Genomic DNA, 25,636 nt, shown 5'->3' with positions numbered 1-25,636 from the left:
TTTTCATTATGACAGCGACTACATTCCCATGGCATCGGGAGGAACTGAATCTAGTTTTCATTTTCTCAAATCGCAAACGAGATCATCTTAATATCTCAAACGTTTCTCCTACACAGCAATATGATTAAATGGAGAGCAAATGCTGAAGTCTATGGCTTCTTAGACATCTCTCCTGACAAAAAGCCAAAGTAATCCCACAAGTCTCTGCTAGAGTTTCAGAATTATCTCCGTCTGAACAACATTTCAATCTGTGCTCAGATTAATCACCCAATAAGAATTAAAAATTATAATATATCTTTAATATCAGAACCATGTCTCCTTAGGGTGATCACCTGGTTGTTGCTCTGTTGAGTGATAACTTATTATTAGACTATGCAAATACTAATTAATGTTAAATGGAAAGCCTATTTACAGTGACATTGGATGATAATATGCTTTAAATCGCCAATAAGCTTTTGAAAATGTTAATTGCGACTGGCACTCAGTTTGCCCTATTCAGTACACTAAATATAATGAACTAAATCAATTTCCTTAAGCAGTGACTAAGTTATGCTACTTTATTAGACTATACAAAGATTACATGCATTTTACAGAATTCAGTGCATCTTGAACTTGTAGCCTGTTTTACTTTTTCAGTAGTACAAATATATTTTTAAACCCCAGTAATCCCAGTTTGCAACTTTTTAAATAACTTTTTTTTTATTGTGGTATTGTAATTTCATGGAAAAATAAAATAATATTGACAAAACTGATAATATGCGGGACATTGCTTATAACTTGCAGAATGCAGAACAAAGCTTCCAATTTCGGGACTGTCCCTAAAATGCAGGATGGGTGGTCACCTATTGTCTCCTAGAAAGCAATGGAGATTTGTGCTTGAATTTCTTGAAAAACACACAAGTAAATCTCACATTATAGCTACTCCTTTTATACTACTGCCTGTTATTTTGCATGTCTGAAAACCGAGCGACTGCCTTTGAGATGAACAGGAACGCCGACGGATAGCATTCGTCTCCAGATATTCGGGACGAAACTGGAAAATTTCAAATGAGCGTGGGACGGCTCTGAGCAATAGTTTGTAACTCTGTTAAGGCCTGAGGGGCGTCTGCTGACCTCAGAGCTTTCTGGAACACAGCTGTGACAGAAACACACCTAATCATGAGCTAAACACAGACACAAGGCTGGGAGCTTCAGCAAGGCTTTAAGTGGAAAGAATCGGTGTGTTTGGCTTGTGCTCAGACACACACAAGTGGCAATATTCGTTCAGGAATTTACGCCTCCTCAATGCCGTCATTTTCAAAATGTATAGCCACAACCAAGATAAACTATGCTGCCAAACATAATAATATTGATAAATGTGAAATATGCACATGCCACACGAGCGCCAGACAATATGGCTTAGCAGGAAACTAACTGACAAACAGAGACAGAGAGAGAGAAAATATGAATTCAAACAGGGCACTCGGGCAGACTGGCACCAATCTAAATGTAATTGTGTAAATTCACCGGTTCCACTCAGTTCTCCCTGTCCGAGGTGAGATAAGTGTGTGATTGGCTAGAGGGAGATGAAAAAACCCAGCAAGCGCTCCATCTAAAGCCACGTCTAAAGTAGACCTGGAAAACATCTTTTGCCAAAATAAAAAAAAATATGAAAGCTCAAATGCGATTGATGGGGGAGAGGAGCTCCTGTTTGAATTTCAATCAGGGGATACGGAGCATCTCTCCATCATGAAACCATGCATACACTCCTCTCTTTCCTCTCTCTCTTCCACTCTCCGGAAGACACTCGTCGCTCCGTGCCTCCTCATACAAGCCATATATCTGTCTTCACCGAGTCTTGCCACGTTTAATACGGGAGCCATGGAAACCCGTGTAGAGAATCGCATCATAGATCTCAAATGAAGGCACGAGGCCCTTATATGCGGTGTGACTGAGTGTTTGCTCTCGTGCGCTTCCAATTTATAAGGGCGGTGGTATTCAGCGCATGGTTTGAGTCATGATTAACACATAAAAACCTCACACACACACACACAGTGAGTGGCATCAATGATAGCTGCTCCGCACGCTCACTTGTTTACTTTATTTTCCAATTATGTTTCTGAAGAAGCTCCAGGCAATTATTTATGTGCAAATACCACACCGAGAAGGGAAATAAACACTTTCAAAAGAGGTGTGCTGCAGTTGAAACAGGAAGACCCTTGTTTCCATGCCACTTGTGGATCATTATGAGACTGCAGCTGAACCCGAACCTCCATGTGCTCCAGGGGAACCCAAAGTCTGCATTTTGGCCCTTTTTGTGTATATTTGCATGTGTATGAACAGAGCAGATGTGTATACACAAAATAACACCTAAACAGTTTTGCAAACTAGGCAAGACTGACAAAATGTACCTCCTATATTGCTTAGAGTTTAAAAGACACTACTATTCAATAATATTAGTAATAATAAATCTGATCTGAATTGAGCTGGATAATGATACTAACTTTGCAACATCAACACTGTTATTGAACTGAATTGAAGTGTTTTGAAACAGTCTGTATTGTATAAATCGCTATATAATCAAATATTACTTAACTGCCCTGTTGAAAAAACCAGCATATGCTGGTAGGTATTGAAGATTGGATGCTGGTTTGAGCTGGTTTAAGCTGGCCCTTAGCTGGTCCTTAGCTAGTCATGTGTTGGTCTTAAACTGGTCGGACCATCTTAGGACCAGCACACGACCAGCTAAGGACCAGCTTAAACCAGCACAAACCAGCATCCAAGCTTCAAAATCTACCTAACCAGCCTATGCTGGTTTTTTCAACAGGGTGACTTTGATTGTGTGGAAAAAACAGTTCAAACATTCTTCATTCAGAAGAAGGAAGGTGATACAGGTTTGAAAGAAATTTAAATGAGAACGATCCTTTTAAGGGGTTTTAGCACTGACAGCGATTTGCAGACAAAGACACTGGAAGTCATCCACCTTCAGTGAGAACTGGCAATTAATCAGCCAACAAGGCCGTGACACTATGCGATTCAAGGCTTACTATTTTTCCTTACGACAAAAGGGATCTTTTGTGAACCCTGAAATTTGACAGGACAAAAAATGCAAAGTGTGCATCCCACTTTAATCACTTCCCCATACAAAAATGAATATGTACTGGACGTGTCATGACACCAAAAGTACATGTGGAAAGTGAAGGCTAATGTTGGAAAGCCAAGCGGACTGACCTGCACACTTGGTTCTGGTGATGAGAGCCGGCCCGGGCTGTCCGGTTCCCCCCTCTCCCGGACGGGTCAGCAGCACTCGGATCTCGTACTCCGTGTCGGGATCCAGGTGCCACAGCTTGTAATTGGGCGAGTTGACGGCGTGGGTCTCTGTCCAACTTCCAGATGTCATCCTGTACTCCACCTCCTTCAGGATGATGGGGCCGTCCCCAAATATGGAGTTAGCGTTTAGCTGGATTAGCAGGTATGTGGGCCCGACGCCCAGCAGCTGAGGTGGAGCGATGGGTCTCGGGGGCTCTGGAAGAATAAAGACACATCTCACCAACCTGTTTCATAAAGACCAAGCTTTATATCATCAGCTTAATGATATTTTAAACAATCTCAATGTGTCATGTAGAATCAAAACTTAAATACTTATTAAAATAGCTGAGTTACTTTTTCAATAAGTAATCCTAGTTACTTTGTTTTCACATTTATTCACTGACAGCTCTCCTGTCCCATGTTGAGAGAAATTGTGAGTGAGTTACGGAGGTAGAGGCAATTCCTTGTGCCTGCGGCTTATTCATTTCACTTTTGGTGTGAAAGGGCCTTTACAGTCGTCAACAATATGACTTTTGGGTTTTTTGTTAGTTAAAAACAAATAAGCAAGCCCAGCCCAGGTGACAATAATAACACAAAAGTAATGTAATCCATTACTTTCCATAAAAAGTAACTAAGTAACAAAATTAGTTACTTTTTCATGGCGTCACACAATATTGCAATGCATTACTTTTAAAAGTAACTTGCCCCAACACTGCTTACAATAGTAAAAACATGATTTAGTTTTTATTGACCTCTCTGAGCATTACAAATAAATCTGTACCTTTAAGATTTAGATATGTAAATTAATTTGATGCTATGATTGGCTAACCTTTTTGCATTGCTGCTGAATATGTTCATATGTTAATGAGCTCATGGTTTTTGAATGAGTTGGTTTTTTTTCCCAGTTTATTTCATTTAAAAGAGTTCGGTATTTTCATTTTAACAACTTTTTAATTAACATTAGTGTTCACTGTAAGCACAATACTATAGCCAACCAATAACGATACTGCAGATGCACACGCAAACGGCAGCACTATTAAACCTCACCAGACAATCCAGATGGTCCTTTAGTAACTGTGTGCGTGTTTGGCTAGACAGACAAGCTGAGAGACATCTCATCCGCACATAAAACAGGTTAGTCATTTATTTTTTACACCAGGGGAAAAACAGAAAGTGTTTCTGTGTGTGTAAGTGTAGAGATCCTCCACAGCAGATCTTCACATGTCGACATGCTCTCTGAGAGTCCAGACGCTGCTGATAACTCTAAATTATTAATAAATCATCCAACATGGAGTACAGAAGAGCCGTTCACTTCAGCAGGGTTTCTGCAGGATTTTTAAGCTCAAATTTAAGAATTTTTAAGACCTATTTTAAGATCTGCACGAATAAAATTAATACCATATGAACGGGGTAGGGTAATGCCTATGGTAACAAATTAAACTGTAAAATGACTGTAAAAAGCATAAATTACAGTTCAGATACAAGTTTTCATAAAAAGTAAAAAGTATTAATTATTATATTAATTTAAACAATTATTATCAATAAATTATTATATTAATTAAATAGCATATAAATACATTTTACTGTTTAGATTTTTATAATGCATTATCTCCAACAGTCCACATTTACAGCTCTGCGTGTTTGCAGGGTAAAAACATGGGTCGATTTTCACATTGGTCTGAACAAAAACAACCCCAATACTGTGTTCCTGCAATACTGGAGGCTGCAGTTTCAGGACCGCATTTTTAGACCTGATCAAACAAACAGATGCAAAGCCTAGATCCATGGAAACTATTAATTTTTTATCTTTCCATCTTATTTTTGATGTAAGAGCTGGCGTGAACTTGAGTGTGTAAGGCGATGTCAGCAATCTCCATTTAGCCTATTTAGCAGTGCAAAATAGTTTAATGTGCTGCTGGATGTTGTAAACTAGTATTTGTATTCAAATTATTTGACATTTATTAATATACTAATAAACACACTAATTTGTACCACAATTGTTTTACCGTTTACTGCACTTTGTTAAGTGGGTCAGACATCAGACGTGAAGTGCTGCGCTGCGGCTAAGTCTCGCAAAGACACAAGTCTTTCTTTCTAAGAAAACAGAATTTAAAACCTAAAAACTATATATATATAAAATGCACACCGATTCTCTGCCAGCAGGAGGCACTTTCTGAACAGCAGAAATATAACTGTTTCCCCGGTAACGGCAGTAAACAAAGCAGCGCAGCACCAGACTCTGAAACGCGCAGCGCTCGTGTATTTTTAATAAAATCATAGCCTTTTGAAGTTTAATCGTCACATTAAGCCATATTGCAATTCTGGTCTTTTCGTCCCCAAATTTAAGACCTCCTGAAATCATAATTAAGACTTTCTTGTACAATTTAAGACTTTTTAAGGCCTTAAATTTGATACAACTAAATTTAAGACTTTTTAAGACCCCGTGGAAACCCTGTTCAGGACAGCATCAGTCCAGGAGAAATCCTGACGAACACGCTGACACTGGTGTTGATGGCATATAAAAGCTCCTCGCTAGCATAGCGCTGATATCTAATGAGTTCCTCATCAGCATCACATTCATCTTGGGGAGGAGCGGCGTTTAAAGCTGCGAGACCGTCCACCAGAGCGACACACAGCTCAAGCTGAGAGATGCTGTTTAGCGCGGGACGATCAGATGGAGACACACTCTCTCTTTCCACCCCAGATGGCTCCTGAACTCTCTATTCGTTTCAGCTAATTAACCAGCCCACATGAAGCACAGCAATAACACAACCCAACAATCACACGCCTGTTGCTTATTCCTACATGTCCAGAAACGCCTATATGATGCATGGTGAGCAGATGTGGCTCTCAAACTCACACATGTGGTTACGAATATACTGGTCAGGACCTTCTGTGATCTTCAGACGAATTTAATGAAAATTTGACCAACAAGGGAGTGTTCAGGAAACCTGATTGCCAAATTATTTGTTTTTGGATCATTTTTGCAGTACTGGTTGTTTACGCTTGTCACATTTTGTCCCATGATGAAGAAGACAGATGAAGTAATTCAAATAGGAATGTAATTGTGACACACTTTACCTTTAAATACTTATACACAAATATTTGACTGCAAGGACACCATTGAGCACTGAGTATTCTGGGTCAGTAGGATATTTTATTTTAAAATAGTATATCTTTTTAAAAGATTAATAGATTTTTATTCAGAGAGAATGCATTAAACTGATCAAAAGAGACAGTAAATACATGTACATTATAATGTTACAAAAGTTTCTATTTCAAAAAAATGCTGCTCTTTTGAACTTTCTATTCATCTGTGAATCCTGAGAAATAAAATGTAACACGTTTTCTACAAAAAATATGGAGCAGCACAACTGTTTCAAACACTGCTAATAACCAGAAATGTTTCTTCAGCAGCAAATCAGCATATTAGAATGATTTCTGAAGATCATGTGACACTGAAGAACCTTGTACCTTGTATACTCTCATATCTCGCTTTAAAAAAAAAATGTATCACATTGAATTTGATCAGTATAATCAGCAGCTGCAGAATGTTGTTGAATTCTCTGTATAAATGTGTCGTTGCTCGGAGTGTTTAAACCGTTTGCGTTCCTGTAAATGATCGACCTGTGTAATGCGCTTTATGTCTTAATGGAATAAAGGAATGGAAGGAAGGAATGAGAGTTAATTGATTTATGGTGGTGTTCCTGCAAGAGGAGGTGCTAGTATCCCTGTGCAATCAGAGCCGGCAGATTTTAATACTGTAATCTGATTCCAGTGTGTGTTGAGTTGTGTGTGTGACACCACTAAAAGCAACACTGCAAAATTACATTTCACCAAGTAATCCAATCACAACGGCACTGATGCACAAAAGCCCTGCCCTGTGAGAGACACACACACACACACACACACACACACACACACACACACACCACTCGCACGCATGCACGCACGCACGCGCGCGCGCACACACACACACACACACACAGACACACAGACACGTGTGATGACATCACCTCTGTAAACTGCGCTTTTATTTCTCGTGTATTATTTTAAATGTGACATTTACCGGAGTGAGCTGGTTTTGTCAATCACTCACTGACATTTAACACTTTACCATTTACAGCCGGTTATTACACCGTCCGGGTGAAGCGCCAAACCTGTCAAGCACATGTCCAGGTCATATTTCACCCCGAAATCATAGGAATGAAATCAGAAAATGTTTTTCTTGTGCTTGTGCTATCATTCTTTACAGGAAATGCTGTTAGATGTTTTTATCGAATGCAGTGACATTCAGTGTCCAGATACTTTTCAGGGCCACTGTGTGTCTTCAGTAGTTGCTTCTCTATAACTGCATATCCAGAGTTTGTAGTACGTTGTCTCAGTCTGATTGAGTCACTCCATCTGTTGTCTTGGACATGGATGATACGCAGCCTTCTATGTGATGTAAAAGATGCTGTTTATTACTGTGTCCATCAACGGAGCACCTAAAACACTGTGCTACATCATCTGCCTTTTACCACTAATGAAGTGGCTCTGGGACTAAAGTCACATCAAATATGCATTAATGTGTACGGCTGCACTTATTTGCTGGGTTCCTGAGAAAACAAAGAGTCTGAGGGCAGACGGGGCTTTATAAGAAGAGCAAAGAGCCCCATTCGTTTGTGCTTTAACCTGCAGACGAATTACATTCATCTCAATTCATTAGAGCCAGTGACGTACGCTCTCAAACACACACAAACAGACAAACACGGGCAGAGTGCTTTTAGTGCACTAGTGTCTAAATTGGCGAGTGAATGGAGCAATGTTCATACATTAGCTGAGAGCGTCTGTGTGATTTGTGTGATGCTTCGGTGGCAGGTTGAATCAGGGTTATTAAACTGCCACTAGTTTTAGTTACATATTCAAGATTTTAAAACTGATATAATTCTATTGTGTTTCAGACAGTCAGTAGCAAGTAAACAAGCTTTTTCAGTGTAGTTTGTACATCCTTACTTTTTAACAGAATATGCCAAATGTCTGCTTTGTGAAATTTAATTTAAAGGCGTAGTTCACCCAAAAAGGAAAATTTCCTGATTATGTGCTCCCCCTCAGTTAATTTCTTCATCAGATTTGGAGAAACTTAGCACTGCATCACTTGCTCAGCAATGCTCTGCAGTGAATGGGTGCCGTCAGAATGAGAGTCCAAACAGCTGATAAAAACATCACAATAATCCACACCACTCCAGTCCATCAATTAACACAAAAGCTTTGTGTTTGTAAGAAATGAACCCATCATTAAGACGTTTTTAACTTCAAACTGTTGCATCCAGCTAAAATATGAATTCATAATCCATAATAACACTTCTTTCAGTGAAAAAGTGGGCTGGTCTGAATCAGGAGAGAATTATGCTCAAATCAAGCATCGTTTACGAGCCAAAGCAGCTCTAAACAATTATGTGGGTGGATTTTGATGTGACAATTGATGGACTGGAGTGGTGTGGATTATTGTGATGTTTTTATCAACTGTTTGGACTCTCATTCTGACGGCACCCATTCACTGCAGAGCATCCATTGCTGAGACACTGATGCAATGCTACATTTCTACAAATCTGATCTGCATCTTGAATGGCCTGAGGGAGAGTATATTTCCAGCAAAGTTTGATTTTTGGGTGAATTACTCCTTTAAAGTCAGCATCAAATGTGACAGAAATGTTTACCTTTTCCATACATCAAGCTCAAAATGCACCATAAAATATCATGAAAATATAATAAAAGTGGTCCAAATGTTTGAAGGGAACATCATCACCGAATAATAACTACAAAATGTATGGTAGTATGGTTACTAACACTCTTCAGAATATCTTCTTTCAGTTTGCAAAGAAGAAAGTCATACAGGTTTGCAACAACACGAGGGAGAGTAAATGATGACAAAATGATCATGTTTGAGTGAACTATCCCTTTAAAAGTCAGTCTGTTTCTTACACAAAGCATCATATGACTTCAGAAGACTTGGAATACAGTACACAAGTCAAATGGATTAATGTATATGTTTATGACACTGGTATGTTGCTCTATTGGGGTTTTTTTGTCTCAGAAAAGGAGCTTCTTCAAGAATTGGCTTTTGTCTCCCACTGGTGAATAACTGCATATGGGTTCAGAACAAGTGATGACAGAAACTCTCCAGTTTAAGTAAACTATTCCTTTTAGTGTTGTATTTTACTTGTATCAGTTATTAATGCGAAAAAACAAATACTTCTTTTTAATTCAGCTGATTAACAATAATGTCCTTGGGTTGAACAGGGGCTTCACCACCGTTAATTTGAACCGAATGAAATCCAGCACTGAGAGCGAGACAGTGAGCGTGAATCTGTTTTTGTCAGGAGTCACTAGCTGTTTCATGCGGGTCATCCATCATGTGTGTCTGACATGAGCGAATGATAGTGATGTGCCCTGCTGTTACCCTTCCTTAAGCCCTGTCTCATCTGTCTTTCCCTCACACACACACACACACACGCACGCACACACTCTCACACTCTCACACACACACACACACACACACGCACACGCACACACACACGCACGCATGCACGCACACACACTCTCACACACACACACAGACGCAAGCTCGCACGCACACTCACACACACACACACACACACACACACACACAGCTGAACACTTCCATCACGCAATTGGAAAATGCACTTGCCCTCGACTCGACGTCTTCTAGTCAGAGAAATAATCTTTTTTTGTCATTTATTTCACACGCGCGGGGACCTGACAGGGACGTGTTTGATCAAAGCAAGGCCGGGTTAAAAAAGAAGAGGTAAAGGAAGAGTGAGAGAGAGAGAGATAAAGGGAAGGAGAATATGTGAGGGAGGAAAAGCAAAAGGAAATATTTCCTGTGGGAAGCATCACAGCTTTTTCATTGTAAAGTTTTGATGGGGCTTGTGAAGGGAGAGATATGACAGCAACCGAGCAGAATATGGATCAGGGGACTCGGCAATCTAACACCTGACGGACAGCGTTAGACAGACTGATCCCTGTCTATTGCACATCAGTATGTCTCTCTCTCAGCGCTGACAGATGTGTAATCACCTCTCACACACTCGGCTTCTAGGTGTGCAGTCGGGCTCCAAAACTAACACTCATCAAGCATCAAATGCTGGTCCGACCCCTAACCAAAGTCTAACTCACCAATATAGGTGACATCTGACACCAGAAAACACTCTGACCGCCAATGCACTGCCAAAAGCTTGGGGTCAGTAAGATTATTTATTTTATTTTATTTAGAAATGAATACTTTTATTCATCAAGGAAATATTTTCACGCATTAAATTGATCAAAAGTGACAGTAAAGACATTCATAACATTACAAAAGATAATAATAAATGTAAAAATATTATATATAAATGCTGTTCTTTTGAACTTTCTATTTATTAAGCAATCTGGGAAAGTAAAATCCATCACGGTTTCCACAAAAATATTGTGTAGCACAACTGTTTTCAACATTGATAATAATCAGCAATGTTTCTTGAACAGCAAATCAGTATATTAGAATGATTTCTGAAGATCATGTGACACTGAAGACTGGAGTAATGATGCTGAAAATTCAGCTTTGATCACAGAAATAAATTACAGTTTAACAGATATTCACATAGAAACAGGGGCGCGGGAAGATGTTTTCGGTTGGGGGTGCTGTGTGTGTCCGTGTTGGGGTTTGCGGGGGGGGGGGTATTTTAAAAAATCTGAAATTCGCTTTTGCACCATTATCTCCTTGTATTAAAGTTAATCTTGTTCTCATTCTGTACAGTTCATGTCTGATACCATGCGATAGAAAACATCACAAGTAAAATTAATCATGTTTATAAAGATAAACATGGGTTTATTATAGCCCACTTACAATTTACATTTCAGAGATCATTACAAATAAATTATTAAATGCTAAAACTGAATAAATTTAAATGAACAAACTTGGCGTTGCATTTGCAACCATGTGAAAACAGGGGGTGCTGCAGCCCCCTCAGCACCCCTACTTCCCGCGTCCCTGCATAGAAAACAGTTCTTTTAAATTGTAATATTTCACAAAATTACCGTTTTTTGCTCTATTTTTGATTGAATAAATGCAGCCTTGGTGAGCAGATGAAACTTTTGTAAAAAAAAATAAAAATACAAATATTTAATAAATAAAATATCTGCCGACTGATACTGAACAGCAAAATTTAGCATCGTGAGCATTAATGAATATTCAGTCAGCCGCCTTTGGCAGGTTTGGCTAAATGTTGACTTTAGACCCAGAATGCAGCCCAAATGAGCATCTGAAGGATATATTGGTGAAACTGAATGAATCATTGGTGCGTATCAACATCAGGAAGCCGATGCGTGTGACATTAGTGAAAAGCAGCCCTGTTCTGTTCTGTTCTCTCAGATTTCAGAGTTGTTGACATTTTGGCTCTTTTGGTTTGTTTGCGTTTGTTGTGTGTGCTCGTCATCAGGAAGTATCATCGCGCTTCATCAAACTTTAACGATCTGTCTTTGAGCTCGTGTCGTCGTCATGCACAGTGGAGGCAGCGCTGGAGTCTTTAAAATCTGCCTCGTCTGATCTCTGGCTGTCTCTCTAGGCGTATTTACCAGCAATCAGCCGGCGTGTTTATGATGTGGAGCTGCACACTCACAGGAGGGTGACAGCCTGTTATCTAGTCATTAGAAAACCACTAGTAGCAAACAATCACCATCTCCATATCGCTCTCACATCTCGCTCCGACACAAACGCACCTGCATCTGAGAGAAATCTGTGGAGGTTTTGGCGGGTTCGGCCCGTGTTGGGCTGCTGAGGTGTGATTCCTCAACTTCTGGCTGTACAGGTTTCTTGATTTGGCTACATGGTTCTTGGAGGATTAAAAAAATGTTGTTTTTGATGTTCTTCAAATCAGTTGTTTACAGGGATTCACCAACGTGTTTGTCAGCCGAACTCCTTGCCAGAAGTAAAATATTCACTTGAAGCCAGATTTTAAGTTAATATTTCAATAATTTAATGACATATTTACATGTTCATGATTCTTTGATGTTGGTTAATGGTCACATGACATGCAAGTAAACAGATAAAATATTAAATATATTTTTCAGTGTTTTATTTTGATTTTTTTTATAATTTATGTTTTTATGTTAGATTGTTTATATATAGGATGCACAACCTGGTCAAAAAATTATATTGTGATTACTTTGTCATATATTGCAATTGTGTTTTGAATTGCAATATAACATTTAATTTCATATAAAAATGTCTTGTGTTGCTAACGGAAATAGTTTTAAGGTTGTTCATACTCTTAGTTTTGGTTCCCGTAAAGAGTGAACACATGTTACAATGCAAATGTCTTAAATGATTCACTTTCAAACATTCAAACCCTCAAGCTTTACACATTTCAAATCCTCAAACTTCTGTTCTGGCAGAATATCGGTGAAATGCTGTAAGCTTCTGCCCAGAAAAATGCTGGAAGCATTTACTGTGAACAAGCCACTCTGAAAACACACTTTTATAAGCTGCACGCGTGTAAATGAACACAGTGCCGCTCTTCACTCTGAAACTTGCAATGCAACAAACAGACTGTATTCTAGGGTTGTGACGGTGAGGAAATTTTCCCACCGGTTAATCGACATGTGACAACACCGATAATACCGGCATCACCGCGGGGGCGGGGGCGTTCCCTCTTTTCCTTGCTTTCCTAAATAGCTTGTAAAAGCGGCATGTGCATTTTACTTTCACTTTCAAATAGCGGCAATTCGGCGTAAAGCAATTGTCCGTTTTTAGTTAGTTTGAATTCTCCCTCTTTTCCTAGCGGCAGTTAGGCGTCAATTGCTTGAATGCAACAACAAAATATAATGTCAAACTCACTTTAGCCTATATATAAAACATAGAACTTTTATTAACAAAACAAATACACCATGCTATAGGGCAGGCTATGCCTAATATAAAATAACAAATAACTTACATAAAGTTTAAATAGGTATACAAAACTGGAAAAGTAAACGTATAATATATAACCAAGTAAATAAGAAAGTAGAACGTTTATTAGCAAAACGAGTAAGAAAGCTTGGAGGCACGGCATATTGTCAGTCAGCTCGACTCACTCTCCTCACTGGAGAAATGAAATCTGATCTGTGATGCGACTGTCGTTCGGCACGCTGCATTGAGCAGCCGCGTTCAGTTTCTAATTGTAGTGTCAGTTCTTTTACTGAACTAAATGATTTTTATTACTATAAAAAATCAAAACGATGGTGGGGGTCGGTGCTGCAGTGGGCAAGTGACGTAACCGGTGTTGCGGCTTAACACCGGTATCACCGTCAGCACCGTCTATCGCGGCAAGCCTACTGTATTCTATTATTTCAATTTGATTTGATACCTGCAATTTGATTTAACATATACAGTACTTGTCAAAAGTTTAGAAACATTATGTTTTTAAAAGTCTCTTCTGCTCACCAAGGCTGCATTCATTTATTGATCAAAAATAGAGTAAAAATGTTACTATTGTGAAATATTATTACATTCTGATAGTTTTGCTGCTTAATATTTTGTGGAAATATTTTTCAGGATTCAAATAGAAAGTTAAAAATAACGGCATTTATTTGAAATAGAAATGTGTAACATAATGAATGTCTTTACTGTCACTTTTAATCAATTTAATGCATATATGCTGAATAAAAGTATTAATTTAATCCGTGTTTATACTACTTTGTGCAGTCCTTTAGTTGGTAGGTTTAGGTTTGGACAATAGTATATTTAGACATTTTATAGTCTTATATAAAAGATCATGTCTTTGGGGTCAAACAAAGTCAAACTTTCCTTATTTTGCTTTCGTTGTGCGGTCTTTTAGTCCTCACAAAGTAGTAAAAATAAGTTCACACACACACACACACACACACACACACACACACACACACGCGCGCACACCTACACCTAACATTTGAATGGTAGTACATCATGGTTTCCACAAAAATATTGTGCAGCACAACTGTTTCCTACATTGATAATAATCAGAAATGTTTCTTGAGCAGCAAATCAGCACATTAGAATGATTTCTGAAGATCATGTGACACTGAAGACTGGAGTAATGATGCTGAAAATACAGCTGCGCATCACAGAAATAAATGACATTTTAAAAGATATTCACATAGAAAACAGATACATTAAATTGTAATAATATTTCACAATATTAGTCTTTTTACTGTATTTTTGACCAAATAAATGCAGCCTTTGTGAGCATTAAAAGACTTAAAACATTTAAAATTTGAATGTTTCCGAACTTTGGACAAGTACTTTATTTCAGTTTTATTTTGATTAATTGTGCAGCCCGATTTGCTGTAAAATATTACATTCGATTGAATTAATTATCTTTTCATCAACTCACAAACCCCCGTTTGAGAAACCCTGGTCTATTAGTTTTTGGGGACTATAAAGTAGATGGTTTTCTGAGAGGACCTGTTCTCCTGTGACGTCAGTTCCAACTGGAAGCTTTACTTGAAGAGCGAAATAAAAAAAGGGCGGTGTTTATTGACTGCTTGCTTTCGAATCTGTTCCACAGCACACGTCTTGTCGATTCGGTTTATTCTCTACAAGCACGAGAGGGCTAATGTCGTTACTGGAAACCCTGGGCTAAACGCGCCGAGCTCCTCGCATGCTGAGGCCACAACTCTGTTCTGTTGTGTTTTTTTTACTTTTTGCTTTCTTCCTGCAGCTGGGGGACACGCAGATCGATGCTTCTCCAGCATAGGAATTCGCCACTGAAATTTTCATTTGTTACAAAGCGGCCCCAAACAGCCGGGAGGGCCCGCTGTCGTCCCGCATTAGGGAGAGCGGGAGCTAATAAAGCACTCGCCCGGGGTCACGCGCGACAATAGGCAACTCCGTGCCAGCTCCCATTAGCGCACGCACAAATCCATGGCCCCAAAATTTCTGCTGAAATTACCATCTTTGGTATCCTTGTAGCAGGATGTCAGCTGGGGAAGTGTGGTGGAGATATCTGAGCTGTCAGTGTGGCTGCTACTCAGCTGGCCCTTCTGCCCTGCGGCCGCCGCTAACTATTGCACTCCTCTCAGAGTCGCATCTGTGCACGGGAACCTCACGCGCCACTCTCCGGACCCGAAACGGCAGCGCTCTCGCGTACAGAAGGGTTCGGGCGAAGTCACCATAAAAGCACCCAATGAGATTTGTTTGCATAAACAGGTTGTGCATATTAATATAGCATCATGCGCCCAATGGTAATTCAAATATGAATACGTTAGTATTATTTAGCGGCGTTTAAATAAGCAGATGGTCGCTGTAGCCTGCATCTCGTTGACTTGAGCAGAAGATCACAGAGCTTTGGGTGATGAGGCCTTAAACTAGTTTATACAGACACAGCATTTATTTATTATATATGATCATAAACACGCCTTCTCTAGCCTTTCATAACACAGTTGAATATTCAGAAACTGCTAAATTAATAATTGGCACTTATATGATAACAATATAATTAGATGGAATAAAACTGTCACAGGTGTATGTGCATTGTGTCAAAAAGAAACAAAAAAAACAGGCAGAACATATTGGGAAAACACATCTAATTAAAAATGATAAAAAAATCAAGAAATATCATTATAATACTACTCTACTGTAAAGCATTTCATAATAATTTTATCTTATATAACAATATTTACTATTATTACTATCTTAAATAAAAACAGTACAATCACAATACTAATATTTATTTATTTTCCCCCTTGTTAAACCACAGAGCTTTCATTTTCTCAGAAAACCACAGGGAAACTTTTCTTTTGTAGACAACTGATTTATAAACCATTCTCATTACAAACTTGGGAAGATGTTTGGCATATAATGGCTCCCCTGTCAGAGCTCAGAGTCTGAACTATGCATTTCAATATACAGAAAAGTACAATGATGGCATAAGTAACAAAACAAGGCTTTACCTCTGACGATGAGCCCAGCAAAGTTGGAGACGCCGGATCCTCTCTCTGATTGGGTGACGCAGCGGTACAGATCTTGGTCCTGGCTGCTCACTTCTCTCAGCCGGAAAGAGGCCGCAAACTTCCTGTGGTTGATGTTTTTCTTCTCCACCACTGGAATGTCCTCTCCGTTACGCTGCTGTATGTGACAACACCAGAGATGAAAAATCAAATATCTGCAGGTCTAACTGAACAATCCAGTCATCTGCCCTCAGTAAAACTGCTTCAGATGTCATAACTCAACAGTCAACAGTCACAATGATCCAAGTTTCGTGCTTGAAGAGTTTTGTCATTTTCAGAAGAAATGAAATCTGTCGACTAGATATTTACTGGTAGTTACTTTACAGATCAGTGTTGTTCAGGTATAAAACGTGGATGAGGAAACAATCGACAGTACAAAAATAAAACTAAATAAACAGAGATGATCTGTGATCAGTCTGTGGTGTTTTCTCAGGATTTGTAGCCATTGTAAGCCATAGCTGAACTACAGTGATGTATGATACTCTACTTATTGCTTACTTAGTTGTGGTATACAGTAAAAGCCTTTCACCTGGAAACCGTACGTGGATCTATTAAATAACGCAAATGCAGAGATGGGTCTTCATGTCATAAGGCCACATGCTGTGAAGGATTAGGGCTGTTATGCTCATGAGCGGTGAAGCTCCAGTGCTATGCCTGAGAGAAGCCGTGAAGGACGGCGGTCAGTGTCACAGGCCATCTGTGTGAGTGAAGTGTGAGAGCGTGCGCTCCCAACCATCATTCATTAGCCTCTTCAACACTGTTCAACACCATCTCCTATTAGTCAGGAGACACCAGCACTCGCTTGCTTTCTTCATTTTTTCACCTCCTGGTGTATCTAGGCCTGTCAGGATAACGACTTTTTGTTGTGAGATATATTGCCTCAGAAATAATTGCGATAAGCGATATTATTTTCATTTTAAAGACCATTTTATGCCACTGAATATATAATCATAATGTAACAGCATAATAATGCAAGAAGGCCTACACACTTCCAAATTACAACAAACTTTTAATTTTTAAGAATATTCAGATCATGGAAATTAAGTATCAAAATATTAGATACCTTAAAAAACCTGAATAAATAAATAAACATTTTCTAAGAAAAAGTGCTAAGTAACAAGTAATACAAAGAACTTGTTTGGAGATTTTTCTATCTACAGATTTTTCCCTGACCTTCTTTTCTCTGTAAATGAAGGGTGCACACTATTGCTGAAAAACACAATCACTATTCAGCAGTCAGATGTCCGTATGCACAAAGACACAGATCCCTAAACAAGGCCATATCTGCAGATGAAACTTTGTTTGTAGAAGCATTTTTTAATGTGAACTAGCACCTCATGACTGCACCACGTTATGTTCGAGAAGCTGCAAAAGACACAGGCACAAGTGGAATGTAAAAAACATGGTGACATTAATTTAAGTAAATATAATGGCCGATATATTGCATCACCAAAAATTATTGAGGTCATGTACATATATTGCGCGATTAGTCGATATATTGATTATTGCGACAGGCCTACGTGTATCAGAGCAGAAAAGGTCACTTCTGCTACACACTTTCCCACCCTGTCAGGCACTTCCTCTCGTTCAGTCTTTCGCTGATCATTCGTCTTCTCAGAAAGTGAAGGCCTCTCATTAGTTAATCAAAATCAAAGGTCAGCGGCAGGGCTCCACCTCAGCGCGAGCACCACATGCAAACCAAACCCGCTGACGCCGACATCATTAAGACAGCAGGATGTTTCTTCGGGATGAATAAGGTGTGTAAGTTTGAGGGGCGCGAGAGGAAACACTGTCTCTGTGACAGGCTCAGTTTTAATGAAGCCAGCGTCTCTCCAGCTGCTTGATTAGTAATTGTGGCTATATATACACCCGTTGACCATGAATATGGGATATAGTTTCCAGCAATGATGCAATTCTTTGACTATTGTGAAATAAAACGTAAAAACAGCAGAATTGTTTGCTCCCGCACATCCTGCACTTGACATTCCCGGCCAATTAGGGTGAAGCTCGTCTCGCTGAGAGCTTTGGTCTGATCTAAAGACCAGCTCGTGTTAAAAACTCTATCTGAGCTTCAGCTCAACGCTCCTCAACAGATCACAAGCCAAAACCAGTCACAGCTTTTGTTTTGACGGGTCACAGACAGCAGGGCGAAACGATACTTAATCAAACCCTTGTGAAAAAGAAGTGTGCTTAATTGTATTACTTGTGCACTTAGTGTACTTCAAGTATTTTTTTAAAAACCTGGACTGTTATTTGATACTACATTTAATAGATTACATTAGAAATTACATTTAATATTATTAATTGGGGAGTGTATTTTAAATGTATACTAAATTGCAACTTCATCATTACAAATTACAAATATATTTAAATACATGACATACAAGTTTCAATAGAAATTACATTAAAGTATATTTTGGCATATCATAAACGTTTGTCAGCTCTAACACTTTAACCATGTTAAAGACAAAATAATTATGAAATTACACATAAAGATGTACTGAAGTCCTTAAGTGGGTCAAAAACACTCTAAAATTCAACCAATTGAACTCTATAATATTTTCATTTAAACAACACTGCATTCAGTCTGCAATTAAAGGGACACAAAAGAAGATATTTTGAAGAATGTTAGTAACCAAACAGTTGCTAGTAGCCATTGACTTCCCCAGAAAACAAATAAACAATGGAAGTCAATGGGGACCAGAAACTGTTTGGTTACCAGCGTTCTTCAAAATCTCTTCTTTTGTGTTCAACAGATTTGGCACAAGTGGAGGGTGAGTAAATGATGACAGAATGATCATTTTTGGGTGAACTATCCCTTTAAGTATATTCTTTTAAAGTAAATTATTTCCATAGTAAGTACTCCTTTTAAAGTATGTTAAAGTGTACTTCTTTTTCACAAGGGTAGTTATGATAGCAAAACAAACAGACTAACCTACTTTTAAAAAGGAGGACAAAACAATCCCAGTATCATTTGGTGTTGATGTAAAGATGGACTGAAGTGTGAATTTTACAGGCAATAATGTCATATTTTACAGTCAAGGGAAATGCGGCAGATGCTGGATGCGTGCTGGTTTAGTACAGGTGTGTGTGTGTGTCCCACCTGCAGCCAGAGTTTGTTGTTGACGGCATCACGGACAGTGGCGATGCACTGGAACGTGGCGTTCTGTCTGGCGTTCACCTCCACATCCCCCAAACGCAGGAAGTGGGGCGATTTATCTGCATTCGAAGGAAAAGACAGCAACACATGACATTATAGCTCTCAAATACCGCAATACTGCATAGAGGACCTACAATAATGTACAGTATTTGAAAAATAATGGGTTTTTTGAACATTAAAGCATGTCAACATATTCTGTTACACCAAATACACAAAATAATGTTCTTTAATAGCATCATATGACCCCTTTAACCAGAGCTGAACACTCCCACAACAGGCACATTAATGCAGGAAGAATAAATACAGATATCATTCAGTTATATAGTACACACACAGCAGTACCCAGAGTTCAGCAGGCTGCTGGCTACAGCTCACAGCAACTAGTGAGAATTGGTCACTAAAGTGTTACATTAAAACTAATTGAAGGTTGAATGTTTGAGGCCTGCAACGGATGAGCCTTAATTATCACCATTGTGTCCCTGATCAACAGCTGAAATCATGTGTAAGATTGAAAACTAAAGGCTGAGTGACTATTTACTTAAGCTGTAGTAATACAAAGTTTGTCACAGGAAGAAAACAGACTGAAACAGTGAACACCTACAAGTTCAGTGGCATCACTTCTTTTTATGATCTGATTCCAGACAATTTTCCAATAAAGAGTTGCGATCCATGAACCAAACCAATCGCAACATCTTCCCCCATCTGGCTCTGAAAGTAAAACTGTTCCTCCCTGTCAGTGTTTCATTGGCTCTCTCTCTAGTTTCATTAGACTGAGTGTTCATTTGGCAGATCTGTGGTTACAAACACACAGAGAGGAACAATGAGATGAAGAGAAGAAGATGCAGATCTCATGTATTTCAAAGCTACTGTGTCAACACATCCTCCCGCAGTTTCACATCATACAGAAACACATGACTAGAGTTTCTGATGGGCTGCCCTCAAAATAATTGCTCTTGTACTGCAGGAAACACAGCAACACAATTGATGTCCAACAAAGCTCCTTCATCTCCCTCTCTTCCTGCATCAGCTTAATAAGATGTCATCCGTGATCAGCCGGAAGCTTTATTAGCAGCGTTCAGAGGGAATATAATCCATGTTGCGAGTGGCATTAATCCCTGCGCCTCCGTGGACTAGCTGTTAATTGGGAATACCTGTTACATTATCAGAGACACACACACACACACTCTCTCTCTCTCACACTCACACACACACACACAGCGCTAACCTGGAGAGACGCTTTGCTGGATGACAAAATATTAATCACTTAAAATGATATGTGCATTGCTGACATTTGGAGTGCTGAATTGTAAGCGCGTGCATGTCTGCTGATTGTGCCGTCACTCGACCCCTAAACGCTTCATGCTAAGTGCAGTGCTTGGCATGTAATAAGAGCTCATTATATATCAGCCCTCGTGCAGGGCTCAGACGTGTCAGAGAGGACGGCAGCTCTCCGTGTCACTTATTTACCGCTTGTGCTAATACTGCCCTCTCTGATCATTTATTGATCACGCTGCTCTTTACTGCTGATGTGCTCAGAAAAACACTTACCGCTGCAGACAAGATGCTCATGCTCAATCCCTGAAAATATTTCACTTTTAGAAATCTAAACTTTTAGAAAACTTTTAGGATCATTTCATAGCAAGATTCAACATGAAACGGTATCTGTATCATTTTGGGACTGTGTAGTGCCAACAGATTGAAACCGTTTTGCTGTCATTGCTAGTGTGTTTGTCAGCATCATCTCAACAGTAAAGATCAAACTTCTTTTTTCTCTACTAATATTGTAATTTTGGCCCCACTCCAAATATTTTATACACACACTACATTTTACTAAGTTTGGGGTCTGTATGATTTTTTTTTTTTTTTACTGCTACATTGTTTTATGCTACATTTTCATTGTTTTAGGCTACATTTACTTGACCAAAAATACAGTAATATTGTGAAATATTATTACAGGTTGAAATAGCTGTTTTCTATGTGAATATATGTTGTATAATGTAATTGATTGCTGTGATGCACATAACTCCAGTCTTCAATGTCGCATGATCTTCAGAAATCATTCTAATATGCTGATTTGCTGCTCAAGAAACATTTCTGATTATTACCAATGTTGAAAACAGTTGTGCTGCACAATATTTTTGTGGAAACTGTGATGCAGTTTATTTTTCATCACAGATGAACAGAAAGTTTAAAACAACGGCATTTATTTGAAATAGAACACTATAAATAGGGTACACATTTTTACCAATACATTTCCATGAATTGTCCATGACTATGTATAATATAAGAATAAAACTGTTCAAATGTTCAAATTTATCATAGCATATGTTAACTAAAATTAATGACTACTAATGCTACTTATTTGCTTTCTATTTGTTTTAGTAATAATTACAAGCTGCGACTGCGCCAGACGTTACTCCACACAGAGAACATATCATCACATCAATGAGTATTATAATCGATTTAACCAATATTACCAACTAGACTCAGGACCTGAATTTCATTTAGGAAACCGTTTATGTCTAACAGTAGTATTCAGGTACAGAAATATACAGAAATAGAATAAACTGTCAATTAAAAACAGATTAAAATTGAAGTTAGTGATGAGTAGTGATGGATTTTCTCTTTGTCTTTTGTTGTTTGATTAACATTAATGACAGACGGCTTTATTAGGCTGATGTCTCTTTAAGACAGATCTAGTGTACTGATACACAACGGTTTGCTTTCTCAACAACTGCTTACATTCACTTAAGACAAAACTGACTGTGTTTATGAGGATACTCGCCAGGACGGGCATTTTGACATCTTTTTGTGTGTATTTGGCCACTTAAGCGCAATAAGCTGCGGAAAAATAACTCAATTTGGTGCTCGCAAGGTGTTTTGCTTTATGTGTGCGCGCTTTGGATGTGACTATGACTTAAAAAGATGTGCAAATGATACAGCTTTGTGAAGATGCAACAGTGACCCGATTAGGCAAGTGACAATTCTGTCAACTGTCTCGAAACGCGAGCGGAAATCTCGTATCGCAGCATGCAGCAGCTCTCTCGTAGTGCAGGTGAGATGTGCTGATGTGAAGCTGTTTTGAGAGGATGAGATACCTGAATCACTGCTGTTTCCATACGACTGACTCGATCTGATATTCTGTGTGGATTTATTTACATCTAACCTACATGCTATATTAAATAACTGAGTAAAACTAGGCGATATATGCCTGATCCCACTCCGACCTGATTAAAAATATATTCTATTGCACAGAGCTTTGTGAAATACATTTCCATGACTTTTTCAAAACTTTCTGGGTTTATTAATTTTTCCTAAACTTTTCCAGGCTTTGAAATTGCCATTTTAAAATTCCATGACTTTTCCAGGTTTTTCATGACCGTACGAACCCTGTATAAATATGTCTTTACTGTCACTTCTGATCAATTTAATGCATCCGTGATGAATATATATCCTTCTGTCCCAGTTGAATAAGCACATTCAGCTATAAGATGTACAAGAGTGTGAGTTTTAGGAAATTATAGCTGCTTTAAATAACAGGGACAGTCCTGCTGAGTCCCTTACACAAGGACACAATGATGATAGTCTGGGATGTTTGAACCTTTAAATGCACTTTTGTGCGCTCAAAATATGATCTTTCGCTCGCAGAATTGTGGCAGAAATGTAAGCCCATACGCACACACCTCCCCAGACACAGACACGCACACGAACACGAACATACACGCACTCACACACCCCCAGACACAGACACGCACACGCACACACACCCCCAGACACAGACACGCACACGCACACACACATTCACACACACACGCACTCACACATACTCACACACACACACGCTGTGACTCACCACATGGGTAACTGAGCACCTGGATATCATCAATGGCAATGAAACCTCTTCTGCCGTTTGTCACCTCTGCCTCGAATATGACCTGCACAGAGAAACAGGAAACTGTGCTTTAGATGAGCTGCCATTCATTCACACTGCTCAATCGAATGAATGAATGAATGAATGAAAAGATTTTCTGCATGAATGTCATTCATTTCTATTGAAGAACATCTATATTATTACTCTACACCTCTGCTACTAATCCTCGTGAAAAAGAAGTGTGCTTAATTATTTTGAATGGGCACTTCGAATGCACAAAAGTTATATTTAAAATAAATACTTGATAATAAATTATTAATGAAATATACAGTAAGGCCACTTAAATATACTTAAACTTTCATTACTTTCTTAACTCACTTTTAAAAAGTGCACTTTGCATTAATGTCAAATTAAAAGATGTACTTTAATAAATGTTTTAATAATCTTTTGTCTTGCACATATTATGATGTGTTAACAAACATGCTAAAGTACATCATCTTATCATTTTAACTGTAGTGTGTTTATTTGATACAAAATACAAATGACTTTCAGTAGAAATGACATAAAAAAAAAAAAAAAAATATATATAAATAGTTGTATCTCGGACAAATATTGTCCTATCATAACAAACCATAGATCAACGGAAAGCTTTCAGATGATGTATAAATCTCAATTTTGAAAAATTGACCCTTATGACTGGTTTTGTGCTCCAGGGTCACATATTAATTTACCAGTTTAGCCCCGTAGTTTAGACAATGCTTGTCAGTACATTCAGCATATTTCAAAGACAACAGAATTATGAAAGCACAGATAAAGATGTACTAAAGTCCTACTTTACTCTACAAAAATCGCCTGCGGTCATTACCGCCATCAGAGATCGTCTCTGTTTATATACAGTGCCAAATCTAATTTTGTTAATCTCCAAAGACAAAACAGATTTCCACAAACAGTTGCTCATTTCTGGGAGAAAAAGCGTTTCAAGCAAACACCCACGCGAGGACAGAAAAGGCGTAATTGAAAATCCTGTGAATGGTGAGGTCAGTCTCAGGTTTCTATTACTGAACTCAAAGCACAATTGAATAGAGTTGAATTTGCTCTGTATTCTGCCTCGACATCAAGGTCTGGCTTTTGTACGGCACTTTCCAAATGAACCTTTAATTTCGTGCCCTGGCGTCAAGATCGCAGCGATTCAGCCTGCGATCTGAAAGTGACCCAGTCGTATCAGGCCAGGTCCGGCTTGAGCAGAAGCCATTTCAATTAGAGCCGGGCCATCTGCAGCCCGTGTTAGGGAATATTGATGGCGCTTTTCATTTAGCGGAGCATCGCAGCCCTTTAAACTGATCTCTCTTAAAATGCCTCTGACATTTCCAAAGCAAATCTCAGGCTTGCTCTTGGTCAGTAATGCTTATGAGCCGATTATGATGTAAATCTTCAAAAGTGTTCTGGCTGAATGCGGTTATTCAGCCGCAGCTCTGTCTCCTGCTGCAGGATTCACTCGTACAGTAATTCTGCTGATCAGGCATCAGGTGTGTAGAGTCCAGCAGCAGTGTTACACTAGTGAACAGAGCTGATCGGTGTCTCACCGCTAATGGTTGGAGAGTTTCAAGCCATTTGATTCTTATAGTGTGCTTGTAATGTTTAACCCTAAACCTCTGGGGTCAGCATGTTTTTTTTTTTTTTATAAATAATTTTTTAATTCTCTGTTTTTCTGCAAGGATGTGTTAAATTGATAAAAAGTGATAGTAAAGGCTTAGATTGTTAGAAAAGATTTCTATTTTGAATAAATGCTGTTCTTTTTTCTTTTTCTTTCTTTAACTTTTTATTCATCAAAGAATCCTTAAACAAAAGTATCACAGGTTTAAAAAAAATATTAAGCAGTACTGATAACTGAAAACTCTTTCCAGCATTGATAATAAATCAGCATATTGTTAATACATCAGAATGATCATTACTGGAGTAATGATGCTGAAAATTCAGCTTAGTATCACAGGTTCCACAAAAATGAAGACTGGAGTAATGATGCTGAAAATTCAGCTTTGATCACAGCAATAAATTACATTTTAACAGATATTCACACAGAAAACAGATACATTAAATTGTAATAATATTTCACAATATTACTGTTTTTCTGTATTTTTGATCAAATAAATACAACCTTGATGAGCAGAAGATACTTCTTTAAAAAAAAAAAACATTAAAAATCTTATATCTTATAAGATATCATATATATATATATATATATATATACAGTGGGTACGGAAAGTATTCAGACCCCCTTAAATTTTTCACTCTTTGTTATATTGCAGCCATTTGCT

The 25,636-nt window shown here is 38.5% G+C and overlaps 1 protein-coding gene across 1 annotated transcript in view; it reads right to left on the bottom strand.

Moving 5' to 3' along the window:
- The window catches only part of ptprk (protein tyrosine phosphatase receptor type K), a 172,433-nt gene that overhangs the window by 69,188 nt on the left and 77,609 nt on the right, over positions 1 to 25,636 (bottom strand). Inside the window, exons 5-8 of the mRNA XM_016439774.1 lie at positions 23,304 to 23,385; positions 19,394 to 19,509; positions 16,234 to 16,408; positions 3,211 to 3,504 (exon numbers count right to left, since the gene is read on the bottom strand). Of these exons, the coding sequence (XP_016295260.1) occupies positions 3,211 to 3,504; positions 16,234 to 16,408; positions 19,394 to 19,509; positions 23,304 to 23,385 (667 nt within the window). The remainder of the gene's footprint in view (positions 1 to 3,210; positions 3,505 to 16,233; positions 16,409 to 19,393; positions 19,510 to 23,303; positions 23,386 to 25,636) is intronic.

The sequence above is a fragment of the Sinocyclocheilus anshuiensis genome, unplaced genomic scaffold (genome assembly GCF_001515605.1).
Source record: "Sinocyclocheilus anshuiensis isolate Anshui unplaced genomic scaffold, SAMN03320099.WGS_v1.1 scaffold1518, whole genome shotgun sequence".
NCBI classification, from domain to species: domain Eukaryota; kingdom Metazoa; phylum Chordata; class Actinopteri; order Cypriniformes; family Cyprinidae; genus Sinocyclocheilus; species Sinocyclocheilus anshuiensis.
This window is presented reverse-complemented; position numbering and strand designations above follow the sequence as displayed.